Genomic DNA, 21,572 nt, shown 5'->3' on the forward strand with positions numbered 1-21,572 from the left:
GAGTTTGGGGTTAAGTAGAAATAGGTTCAGTTTTGGCTTTGCTACTCAAGAGGATCATGAGGCAGTCTTAAGCCCACTAAGCACTAAGCCACAGCTTCCTTGTCTGAAAAATGGGGGTGGTAATACCTACTTCACAGGGCCGTTATCAGGAATAAGTAAGTTGGATCTTTTTCGAATATGCCCCTCTTCTGGTTTAAGCCTTCAGTGGCTTCCTAGGTCATTCCAAATGATTTCCAAGTCCATCTTGTTCGCCTTATGAGTTCTCTACACGACCTTTCCTTTTACTTTCCCATCCATGTTCCCTGAAATACCAGGCAAACTCCAGCCTCAGGGCCTTTGCACTTTCAGTTCCCTCTCTGGACTTCTTTTCCCCATATGCCATCAGTTCTCATGATTCATTTTCCCACTTCATTCTGGTTCTGCTCAAAGTCACTTCATCCAAGAGGCTTTCGTGATCATCTTATGTTTAAGAAAAAAAGTGTGTGCATACATATACTCATACATATTCCCCTACCCTTTTAGATTTTTATCTTCACATTTATCAACTTCTGATATATTTTTGGTTTTTCGTTCATTGTCAACAACCCCCCCCTTGCCGCCCCATAATATAAGCCATGAGAGCACAGAGACTTTGTTTTTATTTACTGGTATATCCCTGGCAAGGAATTCATTCATCATTCAACAGGTACTTGGTAAACACCTAAAGTGATCCAGGAAGTCCATAGTTACATATATGGGACTCAAATATTTTGTTATTTAAATGGATCCTAATTTTTGAGGAATTTTAAGAGCACCAAGAACAGGAACTGGAGGTCCTTTTTGGGATTCTGGAGAAGGGTTAGCAAGAGATACCATCTGTGGCAGCCATGGAGGTGTGCCACTTAAGCCTTCCAAGAGAAAGTAAGTAAGTGAACAGCCCCCAGCTTTAGCATCTTCAGCACCCCTGCAAAGATCAGGCCAAGGTGCTCAGCCAGTGGGTGTCATGGCAAAGATACTGGAGCCGGCTGGCCCTTTCCTGCCCTCCTCTGGTGGGCAGTCCTGCTGTACGGCACCATCTGCCTGACAGAGCCATTCTCAGAGCTGTACTGCACTTGAGACCCATCCTACACAACCTTCCTTCCTCCTGTCTCTCCTTTCAGAGATGTTAGTCCTGACTCATGGTTTGAAGGCTCTCCCTGTCTAGTCCGGCTTCCTCTCCCCTTTGTCTTTCACAGGCATTTCCCCTGAAGATCTCTTACACTTCCAAGTCTATCTTTTCTTTTCTTTTTTAATTAAAGTTTACTGGGGTGACAATTGTTAGTAAAGATACATAGATTTCAGGTGTACAATTCTGTAATACATCATTTATATATCACATTGTGTGCTCACCACCCAGAGTCAGTTGTCTTGCCACAAAAGACCCTGAATAGCTAAAGCAATCCTAAGGAAAAAAAAAACAATGCTGGAGGTATCACACTCCCTGACTTCAGCTTGTTCTACACGGCAACAATAATCTAAATGGTATGGTACTGGCAGAAACACAGACACACAGACCAATGGAATAGAATTGAGAACCCAGAAATAAACCCACATAAATATGGACAGATAATTTTCGACAAAGAAGCCAAAAACATACAATAGCGAAAAGACAGACTCTTCAATAAATGGTGCTGGGCGAATTGGATAGCCACGTGCAAAAGAATGAAACTGGACTGCTATCTGTCACTGTGTACCAAAATTAATTTAAAATGGATCAAAGATCTAAATGTGAGACCTGAAACAATTAACTGCATAGAAGAAAACATGGGTACTAAACTAATGGACCTTGGGCTCAAAGAACATTTTATGAATTTAACTTCAAAGGCAAGCGAAGTAAGTGTTAAAATAAATTAATGGAACTATATCAAACTAAAAAGCTTCTGCACAGCAAAAGAAACCATCGACAAAATAAAGAGGCAACCAACCGAATGGGAGAAGATTTTTGCAAATAATGCCTCCGATAAGGGGTTAATATCCAAAATATATAAGGAACTCATACAACTCAACAACAAGAAAACAAACAATCCAATTAAAAAATTGGCAGATGACCTGAATAGACATTTCTCCAAGTCTATATTGATGTTTGTTCCTAGATGACCCAACTGATGCATCAGCCCTCTTCAATGCCCCTCCTCTTTCCCCCCACAACTCCACTCCACCCCATGTAGGGCGGTGACATGCTAAGTCTTTGGGACTGCCTGCAATTTTCTGAAGCCAGCTCTGTACTCACTGCAGAATTCTCTAGGTGATGGCAGTAGTCCTGTGTGCATGCTTCAGTCATTTCTGCACTTCTTTTAAACACAATAAAAAGGGATAGAGCCGGAATTGGTCCTGAAAGACAGTGGGAACTGTGTATCTTTGAAGCCTAAATTTAAGCTATTTCAGAAAACAAAAGTGGGAAGGGAGTGACATATCACGCAACTAGTATAAAGAATATCATTTTTAAAGCTGAATTATTTAAGTGGGAAACACATATATTTATAAGGAAATTTCATGGAAGTCATTTGAGATTCCTTTCCTTTTAGTGACTATTCAACCATGGCTGCCCTCTCCATATAGCAATAGTTTACAACATTCTTTCCTTGACCTACCTCTTCAGTTATATGTCCTCTATGTCACCGTATGTGTAATCACTTAGTATAATTTATTATTCTGGAAGTAATTGTGTTTTTATTAGAAGTCCTTTACTGAAAAGATGGATTTACCAGCTTGTAATCATGTGTTAAACATCAGCAAAGCATATCCCTTGTTGATTTTAGAATTTGGTGGTGGGGGGCGGGATGTTAAAGAAAAAGTTATTCATGACACTCGTTAAAAGAATGGCAAGGCAGACTGTATTCAGGAGACTGCTATAGTGAGGTTTTGCAGGAGGAGAGAGAGATCGAGCTCAACTCTGAATACAACAAGGAAAAGGGGATTTATAGCCAAGGAATAGATGGGGGTCAGTGGGTGGAAAATTACTAAGAGGAAACATCAGGGGTTAGGGGAGGTTTGGGCTGAACCAACCTAACAGGATTCTTCCTGAAGGCAGACCAGGTGATCAGACATCACCTGGGAGATAGTAGAGATTGCAAAACCCCATCAGATATCAGGGGTGATAAGATATTGAAAAGGGGGATTCTGGCTAAACCAACTTAGCAGGATTCTTGCTACCAATGGGCATTGCAAAGACAGACACAGAAGTCCAAAAGCTGAGGCCCATTGGGAAGAAGATTCAGAGGTGACTGACTAGAGTTTGCTCAAGGAGAGAATCTTTGGGGTGGTGGGGGAGGGGAAGGAGAAGGAAGTGACATATATGTATTTTTAACATTTATTGTAAATATTTATTACGAAACACTTCTTTTCCTCCCTGGCTCTGAGTAAGCTGGTCTTCTTTAATTTTTTTCTTATTTTAGTTGCTAAGGCAACTGTTTTCACTTACATAAGTTTTCCCATCCAAGAAAGTTACTTTGAGTGACCACCCACTCCTCCTAAAGGCATGCTTTGTTGACTTTGTTCTTTCTTCTGCAAGCTGCAGATAGTTGCCAAATATCTTAGGAGTAATTTCTTCAAGTTCTGTGGCAAGAATCTGGGAGCTGTCTCGGTACAACTGTCTCGCTACAACACAAAAGTGCTCTCAGAATCAGAGCGTTCAGGTTTGGCTTCAGAAGGCCCACATCAGAGGTGCTTCCAGGAGAGAGAGAGACAAAGAGAGACAGATGCAAAGCGTTCGGCATCTCAAACTGGCAGACCTTAAAACTTAAGTCCCTCATTTATCCGGTTCTTTAGATTCCACATATAAGTGAGATCATATGACCACTTCATGGACGGTGTAGATGCCTGACCACTGCACTGTACACCTGAAGCTGAAGCTGAGTAATATGGAATGTCAACTATAATTTAATATCTATGTAGTCACAAGATGTGGAGTACAGCACAGGGAATAGAATCAGTGGAATTGTAACAGCTATATACGATCAATGTCACAGGGGTAGTAGATGGCGGTGTGGGGTTTTATCACTTTGTGAGGGATAGAAATGTCTATAACATTGTTTGGTACACCAAAACTAATAAAAAAAAAATCAAGTCCCAAAGATTTAAGGGCTTTATCTGCAAGTAAAAGAGAAAGTGGGGATTCATAACTATTGATGACCATGAAGTAAGCAGTCAGAAACATAGTGTTTGACTCTCACGTGGCTCATCTGAGCACGTCCTTCCTTCCCCATATTCAAATCCCAGTTGACCTGACCACATTCCCACAAATCCAGGATATGGCAGAGACCTTGTCAGTAATAAGCACCATCAGGCCAAATTTCAGTTTCTTTTTAAAACACAGCAAGAAAAATCAGGAAAGCTGTTGTGCCTCCTCTTACTGCTTTTCAGTAGCATTCATCAACTCTTCTAAGCCAGGCCACTTGGAAAGTGGATGATATTCTTTATTTCTGAGATAAGAATAATATGAAATGAGTGGACTAAAACTTTCCACCTGCTACCACAATAAGGGTTCACTGTATCTCACAGTCATTGCTGAAATGATTGTTTGAAATGCTCCCAGTTGGTGATTGAAGGGGAGACACTTTCATTTAACTTAGAGCCCAAGGTAGATAGTGCGTTGCTAGCACTTGTAAAACTTGCCCAATAACTCATTTGATTGCCCCTCACCCTCTGCAAGTATGATCTGCCATGTCGGGGGGTTCAGGGCAGAGGCCCCCAACCCAGGGATTATCTCTTCAGGTCACTACTCACCAACATGCCCATGAAGAGGGAAGAAGATAAAACTGTTCTGATGGCTTGTCCTTTGTGCTGCATGTGTAAACTGAGGCTGACGCAGGCAAAGGACAAACACAACCTGACTTCGCTGTGCAAACACTAAACATTCAGCAAGTCGAGTTCAACAAAAATTTGCAAGCTCTGGGATTCGCTCATGCTTAGACTTCCAGGTGTGCCTTCTGGATCAGAGGAAAGAAGCACACAGCGGGACCGTTCTCATGGTAAAGCTCCACGTAACAGAAAGATTCTCACGGCCACAATGTCGATGTAATTCCGCCACATATTATCTGTGTCCATTTGGGCGACTTAGGACCAGTTAGGATTAGTTTTCTCATCTGTAAGGTAGGGGTGGTGGTATTTACCTCATTTGTTTCTTGAATGATTAATAATAATACTGGCAACATTGGTAATAATTACTATTTACTGTATTATTATATTAATCAATAATAATTTAATGGGTTCAGATTGTGTATCAAGCACTCTAATGCCCAGAGGTGACCTATGAGATAGGTACTATTGCTGTTGTTCCTGCTTTCAGAAATGAAGAAACTAAGCTCAGAAAAGCCTGTAAGAGTCTAGCCACGTCTAGGTCAGGTCTGTCTGACCCTAACACCAATGTAAAATGCCCATTGGTTTCCGGTGCTCATAAAATGGTTTTTGTGTTTATTTACACGTGTTTCTTTCACAATCCAAAGGAAACTAATACACAAATGTGTATCACTAGATAAAATGAAAGGAACAAGTATTTAGGTTGAAAGGAGGAAAGAAAAAAAAAAGCTTGGGAAAGTATATCAAATTAGGGGCAAAATTAGCAGGCAGCCCCTCTGTGGGTAGAAAAATGCCCCATAAAGCTGAAAGGAGCCACAGATTTGCTACCTGTGATCCTGGTGGTCGAAGCAATGCAAGAAAGAGAAACAATCCTAGTATTCACATTGTACATTAGATTGCAAGGAAAGACACTGATCAGGAAAAACGGTTTTTCTTGGTATTAGGATCTGAGAAAATTCCAACACGATGTATGAGATAATGAAAAACACTGCTCCATAACAACCCAGTAACAAACACAGTCTGTACAGTTACGAATTGCTCTCTAATTTCCATGGGTAGTTTGAATACATTTGGTGCAAGAATCTTCTAGTCACGGTTGACAAGCGTATTTTGGGCTTTGTCAGAAACCTTGTGTTTAGAATTGGTCAGAACGTCTAAGAGGTCCCACTGGAGAATTTCTGTTCTGGCAGTTGCCTCCTAATATCTGTTATGTTTTTATCTATGAACTGTGGACACTATATGGTAAATGATACTTTTTCCTTTTTTCCTTTTGTGGTTAGAAAGCCTAGAGACAAAACAGCATCCTGTGTTCACTCTGCAGGACCTCCTGACAAGCGTTTCTAAAAGCTATCTTCTACTGTCCTTATTTTGCTATTTTGCCTTATTTTTCTTCTTCTCACCCAGAGTTCTTATCCCATTTCAAAAATGATTTCTTTGGAGTGCCACTCAAACAGTACTCCTGGTCCAGCAGGGATTCCCAGGAGGTGCTTCAAAGCCACACTCAACCTTTAAGATTATGAATTAGAAACAGAGGCCACTTCCTCCAGGCCGACAGCCGCAACACATTGTTCCTGTATTTGTATGCCAACCCTTGACAGCCCTCAAAGACTGACCCTGATGGGTTCTGGGCCTCATGCAACCCCCTCAATTTGAATAACTTCGTTTGTCTTTTATGCATTAGCCTGCTATAAAAATATTTTATTTGAGAAAATGTTATTTCATTTCATTTCATTTCTTTATTTGAGAAAATGTTATTTCATTTCATTAGTGCATGAATTTAGTTTTAGTATGCTTTTGATGTTCTGGGTGCTTGGAACACAGATGTGAACAAGAGAGTTTCAAGGAATATGCCCTCAAGATTATACTCTGGCGTGGGCGCCAGGCCATAGATCAATAAACAAAGAAATGAAATAATCACAGACTGTGTTTGGTGCAAATAAGGAAATAATCAGGAGACTGTAATAGAGACTAAAATGAGAAGCCTGTTAAGGAGATCAGGGAAAACCCCCCGCGAAAAAAGGGATAATTAAGGCGAGGTCTGTAGGATGAAGATGAGCCAGCTAATGCTAATGGAAGTACCGTGTTTCTCTGAAAATAAGACCTAGCTGGACCACCAGCTCTAATGTGTCTTTTGGAGCAAAAATTAATATAAGACCCGGTCTTATTTTACTATAACATAAGACCGGGTATGATATGATATGATATGATATGATATGATATGATATGATATGATATGATATGATATGATACCGGGTCTTATATTAATTTTTGCTCTAAAAGGTGCATTAGAGCTGATGGTCCAGCTCGGTCTTATTTTGGGGGAAACACGGTAGGAAAAGACTTCTGCACAGGAAGAACTAACTGCAAGTGAGGCTAGAAAGAGCTTGAGAATTTCAAGAAGTATTCTGATGGTTGTAGTGAACAAAGAAAAGATAGTGCAGGAACAGAAAGAAAGATTATGCAGGACACTTCAGGCCTTGGCAAGGAGTAAGATTTTATCCTAAATATGATGGAAATTCATTGACTGGTTTAATGAACTGATTAAACATTTAAAGAATCAATCTGGCTGCTGTGGAAAGAAAGAGTAGAAGTGAGATGATCAAGCCATGGGAGAGAGGATGGTGCTTTGCACCAAGGTGGTGGTGGAGTAGGATGAATGCATATGAAAAATTGCTATGGAAGTAGACATGTTAATAGCAGGGTAATGGTGGGGTGAAGGAAAGTCAAGGACGACTCTTTAGTGTCAATAAATGGGTAGGTACTTAGCATAAAGGAAGTCTTGTGATGGACAGACTTGTAGAGAAATGGTGGGGAGTAAAGAATTCAGTTATGGACATGTTAATTTTTAAACATCTGAGTAGAGATGTTAAGTAAAGGGTTAGGTATCTGAATTTGGAACTTCAAGAGAAATGAGCTGCTGTTACAAATTTGGGTGTCATCAACAAATGGCCACGGGATTAAATGAGCTCTAGGAACACAGTAGAAATGAAAATTCCCAGAACCAAATCCTGGGGAAAATGTAGAAGTCTGGTAATGAAGGAAAAGAGATTAAAGGAATGGAACACAACCAGGATGTCAAGATTGGAGAGTGTTTCAAAAAGAAGGGAATAGTCAACCACTTAAAGATCAAACCAGATAAGAAGAAGAGCGTGCATACTGCATTTGGCTGCATGAAAGTCATGGTGAACTTGGCCGGAGAAGTTTTAGAGCGTGATAGGAATGGAAGACAGATGGAATTGGTCAAGGATGGTAAGAAAGAGAAGCAGTGGAGACAATGAATATAGAGAAACTTTTCAAGATATTATGCCCTAACAGGGATTAGAGACATGAGGTAGTAAGTGACGGATGTATGATCACAAAATACGGTGAATATTTAAATTTTTAAAAATCATTACAGTAAAAGACACATTGCTATTAATCCTCCTCAAAATACCCCCCCCTCTTCGAATACACTTATGCCATTGTTCTTGCCACTTTCTGAAGCAGTTCTGGAAGTCCTCTTTCATGAGTGTCTTTAGTTGTGCTGTCGTGGCTTCCTCGATGTCCTGAATCAATTCAAAACGTTTCCCTTTCATGGTCATTTTGACTTGGGGAAAGGGCCAAAAGTCACATGGTGAGATCCGGTGAATAAGGTGGATGAGGACACACCATAATGTTTTTATTTGACAGAAGTTGCTGTACCAGAAGCGATGTGTGACACGGAGCATTGTCATGATGGAGGATAAAGTAAAGACACTCACAAAAGAAGACTTCCAGAACTGCTTCAGAAAGTGGCAAGAATGATACGTGTGTTCGAAGTGAGGGGGAGTATTTTGAGGGAGATTAATGGCAATGTGTCTTTTACAGTAATAAATTTTTTGTTTAAACATTCACTGTATTTTTTTACCACGCCTTGTTTTTGTGTTCTAAAGGAATGATCTAATAGAGGGGAAAAATGAAGTGTGTTGGGTGGTGATAAATAAAGGACTGAAGTCCTTGTGTAGGCGAAAAAGGATCTAATCTGGAAGAGGATTGAATGTGGAGCAGAAGCGGGGGTGATTAGCCTTTGACAGTAGAAAGCATGCTTCATTAGGAGGAAAGAAGGAGAGAGGTTCTCATGATGAGAGCTTTTCTTCATTTAGTAAAGCACAGTAATTGACTGGGAGTAAAGGGGTTTGAGAAGAAGCAATGAAACAGTCCTTTCAAAGAGTGGGGAATGTTTTAAGAAATAATTAAAAATTTGAAAGTTGTTGTTGAGTATCCGTTTGAAGCTTGTAAATCTTGAATTTAAACGAAAGCCAGACAATCCAGTTTTGTGATTTTCTTCAAGTTTAGTGATAAAATATGGATAGGATAGACTTAGAAACAGAAAATGAAGACATTGGAGTGAAGGGTGTCTGTGAGGAAGTGATTGTAATACTGGGTTATGGAAATAAGCTAGACAAAGATGGAAGTAACGGGAAGTCTGATAGATAAAAGATTGGTAGCGTTAATGTACAGGAAGGTGCAAAGATGTCAGATGTAGGGGAATGAGGACTGTATAGCTAGGGGATCAGATGAAATGGTCCAAGAATTGGATGTTACCATAGGAATCAAAATTTCAAGGTAGTGATGATAAGCTCTGGGGGTACTGAGTAAGTGAGAAAGGAACAAAGAAAGAATCATTATTGCAGTTATGGAGACAAAGGAACTGAAGTTCCACCTCAAAATAAGTTGGAAAACCATTCTTATTCATTGTGCACATTTCATGAATCATCTCAAATCCTTATTTGGAATTGGATAGGTTGCACCTAAATAAATAATATGATGGTAGCTGAGTCATTGTGGGTTTACTCTGTAAATACAATTTTAGGACATACTGCACCAGAATTCTTCATTGTCATTAGGATGTTGCTTGTGAAATACTCTAAAATATGTCAATTCTCATAGTTTAATTAGGCAATAGTTTCCATTTCTGAATCAGTAATGATTTAAGACTCCCTATGACCTTTTGGGTCAAGATGGCCTTTTTGTCTGTTGTACAAACACCCTTCTGATTTAGCCATATTTATGTGCCCAGTCTCATCCCTGTCACTCCCTTGAGATGTTCTAACTACCTCAACTCCTCAGAAATCCCTAGTGTCAGGACAAGCCTTCATGTCATTACAAATGCTGCTCCCCCTGCCTGGCATCCTGCTTTACCTGGATAACTACTCCTCATTCTCTAAGACCCATCTAAAGGATCAGTGTCAGAGTCAAACGTTTTACGAGAAATTGAACCATCCAGAAGTACCTCGTTGTGGATCTAAAAACATCACCTATTGGCAATTTCATATTGTTAGCAATGTGCTACCACAAATGGAAATTTGAACCACCCATTGTTGATAGTAGCTACCCCTTGCTGAATTGTAACTGTGTGCTAAGGACCTTACATTTACCATCTCATTGAATTCCCACGGTAGGCCTGAAAGGCAGGTGTAAATACTTTCACTTATTAGACAAGGATTCTGAGACTTAGAAAGGATCTTTCTGGGAGAAGGTAAATAATAAATAAGTGGCAGACCTGGGTTTTGATTCTAAAGACAAAGGGCATACCAAACCCCTTCCTTTGTCTTATTCATTGGTGTGACTCCAGGGCCTAGCGCATGCATGGTACAGAGTTAAAATACGTATGATAATTCTTCATCTGTCGTAAAACTACCCAAACAAATGGGAAGACTAGCTTTGTTCATTCTGTCACTTGATGGTGGCCCAGGATCTTGACATTGGATTTACCTGATGAATGTTGCTGCTTCCCTAGAATTTAGAAAGACACATTTTGATAGATGAAGCTAAGAGTCGGAACTGGTTTAAAGTCTTAATCCCATAAGTACTCTCTGTTTGTTTTAAGTCACTACCTCAATCCGTGTTTGCCAGATAGGTGCCTTATTGCTGGCATTTTATTTACCTAGGAGGACAAATTCTTTAGGTCAGGAGACAAACTGTGGATTTGTTGACACATAAGTGCCAAGTCTTGGTGTAATGCAAACAGAGGTGGAGGGCATCTGGGTTCATTTCGTAAATACCCTTTTTTCTCTCAGTGACATAGAATTTTCCCGGTGTTCGTAAGCACAACGGTGCTTTCTAACTAAAAACCAGGAATCTTTTGGCAAATACAACATAGCTGCTCCAGGATCCTTGCATTTGGCCAGCATTCCTTCTTGATTTAAATTTTGATTCTGTAGTCTTCACTAGAGCATCGGGTGCCAAAGTCCATAGCAGTGGATCTCAAACTTCAGCGTGCCTCCGAATCCCATGGAGGGCTTGTGGGAACACACATTTCTGGTCCTCACCCCAGAGACTCTGATTCGGTCCTTCTGGGCTGGAGCCCTAGATTCTGCAGTGCAGTCAAGCTCCCCGGTGATATGGGCGCTGTTGTGCTGGTTCAAGGACTCAAAGTGCCCTCAAGTTCTGGTTCACAGGGCATCAAATGAGGTTGGATATAAAAGCAAAAATCTCAGCAGTGTTCTGAGCAAACATCTGAATGCTGAATTGTGTAGACAGAAAAACAAAAACGACGACTTTCAAAAATAGTATCTCCTGATTTTTGACATCACGTTAGATGCGGGCAATGAGTCCTCTTGTGTGGAGGGAGACAGGTGAGCAGGAATCTGGGGAGTCCTTCTTCTTTCCGGGAGCCCTTCTTCCATGATCTTAGAGAAACTTTCTTCTCTGTGACCTTTAGGACATCCGTGTGTTGTGTTCCTGAAGCTATTCTAGAGGAAGATGCTGCATAAAATTGGTCAGTCTTTCAATACAAATGTGAATGCAAAAAGTTTTCAAAATGAAAACATTTTATACTAAGTGTGGTTGTTCGATTCAGGATGCGAAAGGGTGATTTCTTGTTTTCCCTTGTTTAGAGGCTAAAAGATATTTGCATTTTTATTAGATTCAAAATGGTGTAAGTCATGCAGATCAACACGTTTCTTTTTCACAGGAATCCATTGTGTTCGAACCGAACTGCCTCTTCAAAGTGGATGAATTTGGCTTCTTTCTGACCTGGAAAAGTGAAGGCAAGGTATGGCACAGCGAGTTGTTCTTTTCTGTTGTCTGGGTTAAGCCATTTTATTTCTCGATGACTAGACAGAGTGCTTCTTGAGCGCATGGACCCTATGCTTACTCGTTTATTCAAGATTTTTAGAAATGTGCTTCCAGTGCCAGGCATGGGGATACAGTGGTGACAAAGACATAATCCTAGTCCTCATAGATTACAGTCTAAGAGCAAAATCAGGCATCAAAAACCAGAAAAAAAAAAAGGTACAAGTCATTGAGTGTTGTGAAGGGAAAGGTCAGACTGTTACAAGAGCTTAAAACAGGCAGGTCTGATTTAATCTTGGCAATTAGGAAGGTTTCCCAGAAGAAGAGCTGTTCAAGCTGGTCTCCAAGGTACACGAAGAGCGTGTTCTTCTGGGTACATTGCAGGGTTTAACTCAATGCATGACACAATGGACACATTTCATGAACCTTTGAGCTGAATTTAAGGAAAGTAAAATTGGAGTTATATATAAATAGTATTACTGCCACTTACTATTTCATGTACACCTATTATATGTAAAAAAAAGTACTGCATTTTGTAAACATTTTGTAAATAATTATTCAGAGGTGCATTTATGTGTGTGTGTATATATATATATATGTATATACACACACACATACATATATATGTATATATATATACACACATTTGAACTGGGATGTTTTGGGTCTTGACTATTTCTGATTGGTACAAATTATTATTGTTTTCACTCCCTCTTCTACCTTACTCTAATCAGTATTGCCTTCATCATCACAAACATTTGCTAAGTACCTTGTTTGTGCCATAGGACTGGCAGAACTTTGGCTCACTGCTGTATTTCACTCTCTCTTTTTCAGGAAGGACAAGTGCTAGAATGCTCCCTCATCAACAGTGTTCGGTTGGGAGCCACACCAAAGGTACCTGTGATTGGTGTTTGCTTCTAAACACAGATTTGCTTAGATTAGAAATGGTCTCCTAAATACTATTTAACCTGTTACTGCCCCCAAATCATCAGCTGGGAACTGAGAACAGTTTAGAAATCTTCTCATGAATAACTGTTGGGTGATTTGCCTTGCATTATGTTTAGTTATATTAGAAATGTTATTAACCCTTGAAAGCAAAGATCCTTGCTTGATACCAGCATCAAAATCCCTCTGCCCTTTTTTTTTTTAGCAAACAGTGAGTCATTGCTGGTCGTGGGTGATGTGGAAATTTACGTGGCGTGGGTAGTTCCATTTTTGTGCACCTATGCATGCAGACACTGGCTCACCTTGAAGGGTCGGTTTGCCTCTAAGGAAAAAAAAAAAATGACAGAGCACATAAGTCAGCCTTCTGTGTGAAGTCACTGTGACAGTGACTGATTTGTTTGAATAAGACGTTTGCATAGTGGTGCTAGGAATTTAAAAGATGTTTTTTTCTAGAATATTCTAGCACAGTGTTTATTCTCTTTTCCATAATAGCCCTGCAGGTTTTTAGATGTTCAAAACAAAATTTTGTTACAAACTTTGTTTTGTTTTTATTTTTCAAGCTATCCTCTTTTGTGTTAGTTCAAATTTCTGTGTAATTATGTTGGCATTTCCTCCTGAGTTCTTTCCGAGGACAAAGACACTCTTTTATTTGCTAATTAGGGTAAACTTACACAGACTTCATTCCAAATGTGGATGAGGAGGCTTCTAGAGGTGAACACAGTCACTCTTTGTGTCCAGGCTACTTGAGGGACTTAATCTCATTTCTGAGTAACCTAGGTTGCTGGCTGTGGCAATGCCGTGCTTATTTGTGTGAAACCTCGGTGACTGTTCTCCGTGAGAGACCCCTTCAATCTTTGTGGACACAAACAAGTCCCAGTCAGAGCCTTTCCATCTTGTTGCCATATTCCACACCTGGATTTCTAAATCAATAACATGACAGTGCCTTTCTTACCAAATGAGTTCCAGTAATATGTAGTGTTACCGATTTTACCTCTGCAAGTTTTAGAATAATGCGAGATGTCTGGCATTTTACATAGAAAACATTTGCATGTTGCATATATATATGTAAATTTTTTGTCAAATGTGGTTTCTTTTTACCATGTTTCCTCCACGCTCTGTGATCTAACATACTTTTTCCTATTTATCAACCTCTATACAGGATCCCAAAATCCTGGCTGCTCTTGAAGCTGTTGGAAAATCAGAAAATGATCTGGAAGGGCGGATCGTGTGTGTCTGCAGTGGGACAGATTTGGTGAACATCAGTTCCACTTACATGGTGGCTGAAAATCCAGAAGTAACTAAGGTAGCCTCAGTGAACTGCCTGCCTCCCTTCCCCTCCCCATACATGCGTATGTGGTACACGTAATTTTTTAAAATATAATTTCGATATATATATTTTTTTTATTGTATAATAGTTTAAATTTTTTTAAAATATATTTCTATTTTCTTGGTGGAATGTTGGTATAGAAAATTCAGCAAAGCACGATACCCTTTTAGCATGTCACTCAGATGCACCAGTAACCCAAATACCTTCTGTGATGTGTTGCAGGAAAAATTAGCCCAGCACCTCTCAGACTTGCGTGTGCATGGGAGTTACCTGAGTTTTTGTTAAAATTCATATTCTGATTCAATAAGTCTGAGGTGGAACCAAAATTCTCCCTTTCTAACAAGTTCCCAGTTGATGTGGATGCTGCTCGTCTGACAAGCACAGTTTGAGTAGCAAGGGGCTTGATCAGCAGTGGAAATAGAATGCAGGCAACAGATAAAATTTAGATTTATCTGGCAGCTACATTTAAAAAGTAAAAAGAATCAGTGAAGTTAATTTCAATAAAAGAATTTATTTAACTGAATATATTCAAACTATTGTCATTTTAACATGAAATCGATATAACATTTATTAGTGACACATTTTGTGTTCTGTTCATACTAAGTCTTTTCACAAGTGCTCAATAGCTACATAGGGGTAATGGCTACCATGTTGGACACACAGGTCTAGATGGTTAAGGTATCCAAGCCCCTCCCAAGGGGTTTGAAGTATTGGGTTATGATCCATCTTTTAATACCATGCCCAGCATACTATTGCCCTGGCAAACGAGTCTGAAAGAGATTTTGACCAAAGTAGACAGTCTCAAATTTAAATCATTTTTCTGCAAGCCATTTGTTTCACAGTGCTTTTGCCTCTGAAAAGAGCTCCCGTTATCTTTCTTTCTGTGATATATGTGAAGAGGCCTGCATCTTTGCTGTCCCATCACAGAGACCTGGGTTTTGGGGGATACAAGGGGCATTTCATTTTCCCTTTAATATTACAAGTAGAAACTCAGTTCAGGGTTGAATGACAAAAGCCATCATTAGAAGTATCGAATTTTAGAGCTAGAAGGGAATGTACGTAAGATCACCGGAGGAAACTGAGAGTAGAAGACTTAACCCTAGACCCAGAGCTGACTGGCGGCAGAGTTGAGTTCTGCAGACTCCGAGACAATAAAGGCTCTTTTACCCTCCCTCAAAGTGTGGTCCACATTCCAGCAGCAATGACTTCATTTGGGAGCTCCTTACACATTAAAGTCACAGGGCCCCCAGACCGATTGATCCAGATTCTTCATTTTTAACAAGACCCCCTCCCCACCCAGTAACTCATGTGTGCAGTGAATTCTAAGAAGCACGCCTGGCTTTGTAGCTTTGGAGCCAAGGATCTTACCTGAGGGCCTTTGCTTCTGTCCTCTGTTGGTTTTGTTGGTTTTGTGCTATTGTTCCAGGTCACCTCAATTTGGGAAAATAGATTTTGCAGTACCTTCACGTTCTTTTATTATTTTGCTCAGGTCAACACCTAGTTTGAATGGCTTCTTGAACCCTGATGATCTAAACCTGGGGTGTCCAAACTGTTACTTAGAATTTCATTCACCAAGGGCCATATGCAGTAAAATCCACAAACAGCCAGGCCACTCACTCGAGGTGAAGTATGTATTGCCTCACCAGGTTTATTTAAGTAAACTAAATATATTTTTGGAATTTGCTGCGGGCCAATTAAAAATGGATTGCGGGCCACAGTTGGCCCGCGGGCCACAGTTTGGACACCCCTGATCTAAACAAACGTTGTTCCTGCTTCTTGTAGTTCACACCTGCATATGTGCTACAGAGGTGTTTTTAGTTGCACTTTCATAGCGACATTCAGTCCTAGAGGTCCATGCTGACCACCCATGAATTAAAAAAGGCTTGTGAAATCACATACAGATATTTAGCCACTGGAAATTGAGCAAAACGGTACTTCCATAGACCTGTTTCCTGGCTTTTGTCAACTTGTCATATTGTAAGAAACAGTATGACTAGGTATAAGCTTTAGAATCTGGGCTTTGGGACCAGGTTGCCTTGGCTCAAATCCTTGCTCTTCCACTTATCAGCGATGCGACTTAGACATACAACTTGCCTCTCTGTGCCTCATTTCCTTAGTCTGTAAAATGGGAATAATACTAAAATAGCTGCGCTTAGGATTGTCATGAGGATTACACAAGTTATTACATGGAAAGTGCTTTGTGTACTGCCTTTCTCATTGAAAACCTTGATGTGTCTTAGCTATTATGATCACAGGGTCACAGAATGTTAGAGCTGGAAACGGAACTTAGGAAGGGCTTCCCAGCACCCATTTTTCAGATGAAGAGATGAAGCCGAAAAGTTGAAAGAACTCACCTAAGACTGCACACCTAAGGCTTGGCCAGAGTCTGACCTAAAACTCAGGCGTTCTGATTTCCCATGTTATGCTGCCCACTCCGCCCATGACCTCAGCAAGTACAGTCCTGGGAAGATGGTTCAGTTTAGTAAATCCCATGTAACTGTTTTGCCTTCTGTGGTTTGATTGCTGTCAGTTTTGGTCCATTTTGTTTAAGAACCGTGTTCTTATGTAGAACCTGTACTTATGTAGATATTATGCATGTGTATGTGTGAAGCAGGGGGTATATCATATACTTAAAGATAAGAGGTTTTTTTTTCTAGTATCGCTTTCCCTGAACTTTAAGATAAGCTAGCCAAACAAGTAAGGACTATAAAAATAATGCTGTCCTGAATTGTCATTTCAAACTCAATACTATTTAAACCTCCTCCTATTGAAGAAACTAAATGTTTCTGGGAAACTAAACAGTTCTGGGAACTGTTACTTAGAATTTCATATTTCATTAATAGTGTAATATGTAAATATAAATCTCACTGTCTAAACTAGATTTTCCATATTATTAGAGCCTGTCCTGTTGGCTGATCGAAACATAGAGAAGATATTGAAAAAATTTTTCACTAACTATATGTGTATGTGGATAATCTTGCCCACCTCTTGATTGTAAAACTTAAAATACTGTGTTAATCTATCTCAGAATACTTAACCACTTTCACCACTGCCAACATTTTCCCCGTTACTGCCATTTTGTTCATATTCTTCTACATGTGTTCTTATCCCTAACAGAACACACAAACCATCAAACTGAGAGGGTTTATACAAAACACACACAGATGTAATTACCTCACATCAAAGTGATGGCGGAATTCATAAATTAAATCAGGTCAAGTGAGAAATGTAGAGATCTCCCAGTGTACCTGAAATGGTGTTTGTGACATAGCTTGTGGTACCACTGTAACGTGAGTACAAGTGAGGAGTCTAGATCACGGCACCAAAGAATGGGCTAACTGGCCCTTTAGCCAGCGGTATTCCTGGTCATTTATCACAAAGGTCAGTTAAAGCAAATTATTATTTTTTAAAACAACACACACCTTAAACACTTTATTTTAACTCAAAGCACATAAATGTGATTCAATTCTTGGCTAGTCTTTTAAGGCCAAAGTGTTTTCATTAGGTATGGGGCTGTTGATTGAAGTTGATATATTTTCTGTCTGTTCCTCATCCATAATGCATTGTCTCAAATACACAGTTTGGTTTCTGTAAAGCAGAACTGAGACTACAAACACACTTATGGAGCAATGAGGTAGAGAATCTTACACTTGTATGACTTCTTTCCCTAATGCTTTAGTTGCCTTATTCATACAGAATTTAAAAAAAAAAATTTTTTTAGCAACTTGCCTTTAAAGAAATCTTTCCAAAATATTCAACTAGAGAAACAGCCACCTCTTTCCACAAGCATATTTCATTGGTTCACGTAACATTTTATTACAACAAACATAAACCAGTTTGAAAACACACATAAGTAACTCATGGTAAGCATGCAAGGTGAGAGCAAGAGTACATCCTTGGAAAGTAACTCATTAACTCTGAGAGTTCAGCACTTTCTGGGTGGCCAGGGTGTTTTTGGTGTTTCATGAACATCTGATATGCCTTGGTCTGAGCAGTGAGATATAAGTTAAGAGAGTCTTTAGTGTAGAACTTGCTTAGGAGTATTTATCCTATGAGATTCCTCAATCTGTTCTTAATGCCTTGGCTCCTACGGCAAAAGCTGACCATTCTGAGAAATTCACTTCGCCAAACATTTTATCCAGACAAATGAGCCCACTTTCAACTTCATGGACTCTCCCTGGAGGACCCTTTCCTGACCCTGAGCAAGCCATGTTACCTTCCTTGTGCATCTACTTCTCAAACTCGGCCTGAGTTTTTTCTTCTTTTTTCAAGTGGGTGTTTTAAGAGTCAGTAAAATTTTACATGAACTCTTTTTTTCAGGTTGAGGTTTCAAATAAATACAAAATGTTTCCAGTATACATGACTGTGAAAATATGATTGCGCTTTTCTTTTCAATAAAAGATGGCACCAGTATAAAAGACATTTTTGTAGCTCAGCTTGTATTTTCTTCAGCTGCCCTTAGTAATAAGCTTGCTTTGCCACTGTACCTCTTTAGAAGCCTTGAGCTCAGTTCTATAGACCTTTTCCCCCTGCAAAATACATGTCTAATAATATCGTACACTTAAGTACAAGTCCAAGCTTCTCACCCTTCTCCCACAGTCTTTTCAAGTAGTTGAGACCATGAGCACCTTCCTCGCGTGGGTTCATTAACGAACACTCGTATATGTAGAATCTAGCTGCTTCTCACCACCACCCAGGCCAATATCATTTCTTCCTTAACTGGCTTTTCTGACTTTGGCCTTGCCCCTTTAATCTGGTCTCAAAATAACAGCTGGAGAGCTGTTGTTAAAATGTAATTCAGATCACATCATTCCACTGCTCAGAAACCTCCAAAGCTTACAAGGCCCTGCAAGAAGCAACCCTCATTTCCGTTTCCCTTTCTATTTTCATCTCCTTCTTTCCTTCTTATGTCTCCTTCCAGTCTGAGGGACTTTGCATGGGCTGTTCCTTTCGCCTGGCACATACTCTTTCCCCAGTTACATGCCTGCTTTCTCCCTCACACTCTGAAGCCTCTGCTAGAATATCACCTAGTAGGCGCTCCCTACCTCACCACCCCTCAGCACTTCCTAACTCCTTAGCCTGCTTTATTTTTTTTCATAACTCTGTTAACATACCAAATATTTATTTGTTGTCTTTCTCCTTCCACACGAAGCCAATGTCCCTTTCACTGCTGCATCCCCGATATGTAGAACAGTCATTACTCAACGTTTAATAAGTACTCGGTAAATGCCTGTTTTATTGAGGTCTTTATGTTGACTGAATCAGTAAATTCTAACCTGGGTGATAAATAGGTATAACCCTTAATGCTGTAGACCAAGGTATTTTACAGTGGAGCTCTGAGAAAACTAGGAAAGTGATCTTTGGACAAGAAGATTGAGAAAATGTGATTCAGTGATAATCAAAAAGGTCTGGGATTCCATGGTATTATTTTTAGAGTCACTTTTCAGGATGTAATGGGCCTGTTGCTAAGACTCCATGTCAAGACTGGAGGTTTTAACCCTGGTGTCTTGGCCTCTTGCCAATTTCGATCATTATTTTCTGCTTACCTAAATCCTTCCTGTCACTTCAGTTAGAAAATCTAGCTTTCATTTCCTCTCCTTAAAAACCCTCTGTTAAAAGGAATTGCTAACAAAGTGCTGACACTTTTTCCTCAAACACAGTGTGCTGTACGTAGTACGGTAGTTCATTCTCACATGTCATGTAGCTTCAAACACCTATGAATAAAAGCAGCCACACGAAGAAGGTATTTTCCAATTTTTTTCTACACTGGAATAAAGCTTTTTTATGCTGAATCATACTCATCTCTTTGCCCACTGCTACCATGATAACACCGAACATGATAACAACTTTCTCTAGTTAGAAAAGCGACTCAGTTTCTCTCATGTATTTTCCTCTTAGAATGCAACTAGCTTGTGAGGATTTCAGTGTCTGGCGGCGACGGGAGTTCAGATGTCTTTCATTAAGTTGCAGCTGGGGCTACACATCAGACTGGAATTACAGAGTCACTGTACATAAGCTTGAAATGCAACCCCCATTTAAAATATCCACAATAAGTCTGGTATTTTATACCAAGTTGAATTTCCTTTTGATTACAAAAATAAGCTGCTCTTAAGAAGTTCAACATGCGAAGATTTAGATTGAGTTTAGATAATTTCCAGGCTACCCATTATACTTTATGCAGGTTATAAATATTTGGCAAACCCCATAATTATACTTTGTAACCAAGTCATCACATAGTGCGGTGAATAACTACCAAAGAAATTAAGTTACAAAAATGTTACGTGTTCTTTTTGTATACAGAAAGATCAAGTCAGGGTTTTATAGGTGATAAAATCTTATTTTAGTGAATTGCGTTAAATGTCAAAATCTCTTTGCTGAACTTCAATTATGTGAATGGAAGGCTTACTGCAACGGTTCTTGGAGAAGGGGTTTATTCTTTTTTTCGCTGAAAAAAAAAAATCAAGTTCACTATTTAGTAAGTCCCTCCTACTGGCTTTGCTAACACCCTGCAGTGCTTCCTTCCCTCAACTAGTTTCTCTGCCCTACCCAAGGTCAAGTTTGGAGCTACTCAAAGGGATTAGACTAGAGACCTCACTAGGAGCGTCTTAAAAATGCAAATTCTCTCTGGTGGCACTTTTGAATGAATCAGAAATTCTGGGGGTGGAGCCCAGTAATCTTTAACTAGAAGGTTATTGACCCAGGTAATTCTGATGCTGGGTGAAGTTGGACTCCTGTTGGCTTAGCATAAAAATGGATTTAGTCCAAAAATCATGATTTGGAGCCCAAACAAGTTTTTTTAGTTTGAGGTGTACAAAGCAATGTAATATATTAATAATAGTTAGACAGTTAAACCCCTCATAAATGATAACGCACTCCCCCAAACTACTACCCATCTGACATCTTATATAGCTATTACAATACCATTGACTATTGTCCCTATGCTGTACGCCACATGCCGTGACTAAGTATAGCTATATATTTAGTTATAGTTAATATTCAATATTATTCTACTCTAGCTTCAGGTCTATAGTGCATTGGTCAGGCATCTACACAGTCTATGCTGTAGTCAATCAATTTGGTAAAAACTTATTTGGTCAGACTGTGTAGATGCCAAATTGATTTACCAAATTGATTGACTACAGCATACAGGTAAATCTCTAGACCTATCTATTCCACTGGTTTAGAATACAAAAAGCACAATTAAAAAGAATTTGTTTCCATGACCCCAGAAAGAAGTTTGTTCCAAAGCACCCCCTTTTAAAATGCTATTTCTTGAAATGCAGTTTTAATTGTATTATATATGCCGGTGGTTCTCAAAGTGTGGTCCCCAGACCAGCAGCTCCAGCAGTACATGGTAACTGAATTAGAGATGCAGCTTCTCAGGCCATGCCCCAGCCCTACTGAATCATTAACCTGGGTTTAATTAGCCCTGCAGTACATTCAAGTTTGA

General features: G+C 39.7%; 1 protein-coding gene across 9 annotated transcripts in view; it reads left to right on the plus strand.

Annotated features, from left to right (window-relative positions):
• Positions 1–21,572, plus strand: part of PLCB4 (phospholipase C beta 4) — a 400,724-nt gene that overhangs the window by 254,580 nt on the left and 124,572 nt on the right. For all 9 annotated transcript variants that reach the window (XM_074318158.2, XM_074318162.2, XM_074318160.2 and 6 more), the window contains 3 exons: positions 11,750–11,830; positions 12,685–12,744; positions 13,955–14,098. In XM_074318158.2, coding sequence (XP_074174259.2) covers positions 11,750–11,830; positions 12,685–12,744; positions 13,955–14,098 — 285 coding nt within the window. The remainder of the gene's footprint in view (positions 1–11,749; positions 11,831–12,684; positions 12,745–13,954; positions 14,099–21,572) is intronic.

This window comes from Rhinolophus sinicus, chromosome 13 (assembly GCF_057876585.1).
Source record: "Rhinolophus sinicus isolate RSI-liver-muscle chromosome 13, RSI-T2T, whole genome shotgun sequence".
Lineage (NCBI taxonomy): Eukaryota > Metazoa > Chordata > Mammalia > Chiroptera > Rhinolophidae > Rhinolophus > Rhinolophus sinicus.